The sequence below is a fragment of the Sorex fumeus genome, unplaced genomic scaffold (genome assembly GCF_029834395.1).
Source record: "Sorex fumeus unplaced genomic scaffold, SorFum_2.1 ptg000110l, whole genome shotgun sequence".
Classification (NCBI taxonomy): domain Eukaryota; kingdom Metazoa; phylum Chordata; class Mammalia; order Eulipotyphla; family Soricidae; genus Sorex; species Sorex fumeus.
Genome location: NW_026606167.1, coordinates 2,804,814 through 2,806,628, shown reverse-complemented (window position 1 = coordinate 2,806,628; position 1,815 = coordinate 2,804,814). Strand labels below are relative to the sequence as shown.

General features: G+C 70.7%; 1 protein-coding gene across 1 annotated transcript; it reads right to left on the bottom strand.

Annotated features, from left to right (window-relative positions):
• PRSS33 (serine protease 33) lies at positions 1-1,411 on the bottom strand. The gene is made up of 5 exons (XM_056135116.1): positions 1,345-1,411; positions 903-1,065; positions 560-831; positions 302-471; positions 1-178 (listed from the first exon to the last, which is right to left on the bottom strand). Exons 1-5 carry the CDS (start codon positions 1,409-1,411, stop codon positions 20-22), a joined length of 831 nt encoding a protein of 276 aa, XP_055991091.1. The 3' UTR covers positions 1-19.
• Positions 1,412-1,815: the final 404 nt, after the last annotated feature.

Here is a 1,815-nt window from a genome sequence, read left to right as displayed (position 1 = left end):
TGTCTGGTCCATCCGTGCATCAGAGGCCCAGGCGAGCCTGGATCCAGGGGCTGTAGGTGGCCACGTTGGTGTAGACGCCTGGGCGGTTGGGCAGGGCACAGCCCTTGCCCCAGCTCACCACGCCCACCAGCACCCAGCGCCCCGACTTCACGCAGGTCAGGGGGCCCCCAGAGTCGCCCTGCAGAGAAAGGCAAGGCTGAGTGTGCCCCAGGTTCTAGCTCCCCAGGGGGTGCCTCTGGGTAGGGGACAGGACGTCGGGTCTGGAGGGGGCCTCCCGGGGGTCCCTGGCAGTCTTGTGCACCTGGCAGGCGTCCTTGTGGCCCTCCACGTAGCCAGCACACAGGTTCCCGGGCAGCACTATCCGCTCCGCGCTGGGCACATCAGTGCCCACGTGGTAGAGGCGGTCACAGGTGCGAGCGTCCAGCAGCGGCACCCTTGCCCCCTGCAGAGGCCGCCACTCGGGGAAGGGCACTGGGGGAGGTTGGGGGCGGTGTGGGAAGCTGGGCCTGGGGACTGTCCATCCGGGCCCCGGGCGCCCTGAGGCCACCAGTCTCCTCACCTCCCGGCTGGAGGCTGCCCCAGCCCGTGACCCAGCAAGGGGTGCCGGCGGGCAGGCGGGCGCCGGGTGGCGGCAGGCACACGGGCTGCACGCGGGCGCTGAGGGCCACTGGGCGGCGCAGCTGCAGCAAGGCCAGGTCCCCGCGGCCGCCGTCCTCAGAGTGGTCGGGAGGCAGCAGCACCCTCCGCACCGGGGCCAACAGGGCACGCGGCGACAGCAGCCCCAGGCGCAGGGCGCCCAGCCGCACACGGTACTCAGACGGCGGCGCCCACCTGCAGGGCAGTGAGCCTGACCGTCCCGCACCCGCCCCGGGCCCCGGGCACGGGGGCGCCCGCACCCTGACCTGGGGATGCAGTGCGCGGCTGTCAGCACCCACTGCGGGGCGATGAGCGAGCCCCCGCACACGTGCACGCCGTGCCGCTGGACGCTCGCCTGCCAGGGCCACTCTCCGTCCCGGGCGTCCCGGCCCCCCACGATTCGGCTGGACACGTGTGGCTGCCCGCAGGCTACAAGAGGAGAAGGGTCTGGCAGGGGCGACGGGGGCGAGGAGCCGGGGTAGGGGGCGGCGGGGCCGTCCTTACCTGCAGACCCCAGCGTGTGGGCAAGGCCTGGGGGAGGACGCAGGGAGGGGCCAGTCACGGATGGTGGCAGAGGACAGGGTGAGGGCCGGGAAGGGCGCAGCTCTCCAGGCTGCTGTGCCAAATGTTAGCCAAGCCACCCTCCCTAGCAGCGAGAGGCAACTGAGACACAGACCCTTCACAGGGAGCCAGGCCTGTCCCACTCACCCGGCAGCAGGAGGAGCAGGGTGTGGAGGAGGGGCGCCCCGCTCATTCTGTCTCCAGGGTGAGGCATGGCTGGTCAGAGCCTGCAGGGAGAGGGGGCTGCAGGCTTCCCTTCGTCTTCCAAGGTCTTGCACCCGGGTCTTCCTGCCCCGAGCACCAAAGACCACCCGTGCCCCCTGGGCTCTCACCCTCACTGTTGGGGGCGCTCACTGGCAACTGGGGCTGGGGAAGGCCCTGGGGGCTTAAAGGGCTGGAGGGGGCGTGGCGTGACCTGGCCGGGGGCTGATTAGGAGGCCAGGGCGGGCCTGTGGCTTGTCAGCCCTACCTCAAACAAAGATGCTTTCAGAGTGGCAGGAAGGGATCTCTGGCTCTCGAAGAAACCTGGCCCCTGGCCTGGCCAAGGTGCTGAGAATGAGGGGGCGGGAACCTGGCCTGGCCAGTGCCAGAGCAGTCGGAGAGGGCTCTGACCCTGTA

Bases quoted from the DNA above. Each gene is read 5' to 3' on its own strand.
- PRSS33 (XM_056135116.1), bottom strand. From the start codon at position 1,411: ATGCCTCACCCTGGAGACAGAATGAGCGGGGCGCCCCTCCTCCACACC. The intron at 1,066-1,344 runs GTGAGTGGGACA...CTCCTCTTGTAG, and splicing joins CCTGCTCCTCCTGCTGCCGG to CCTGCGGGCAGCCACACGTG. The intron at 179-301 runs GTGCACAAGACT...CTTTCTCTGCAG, and splicing joins GCCACAAGGACGCCTGCCAG to GGCGACTCTGGGGGCCCCCT.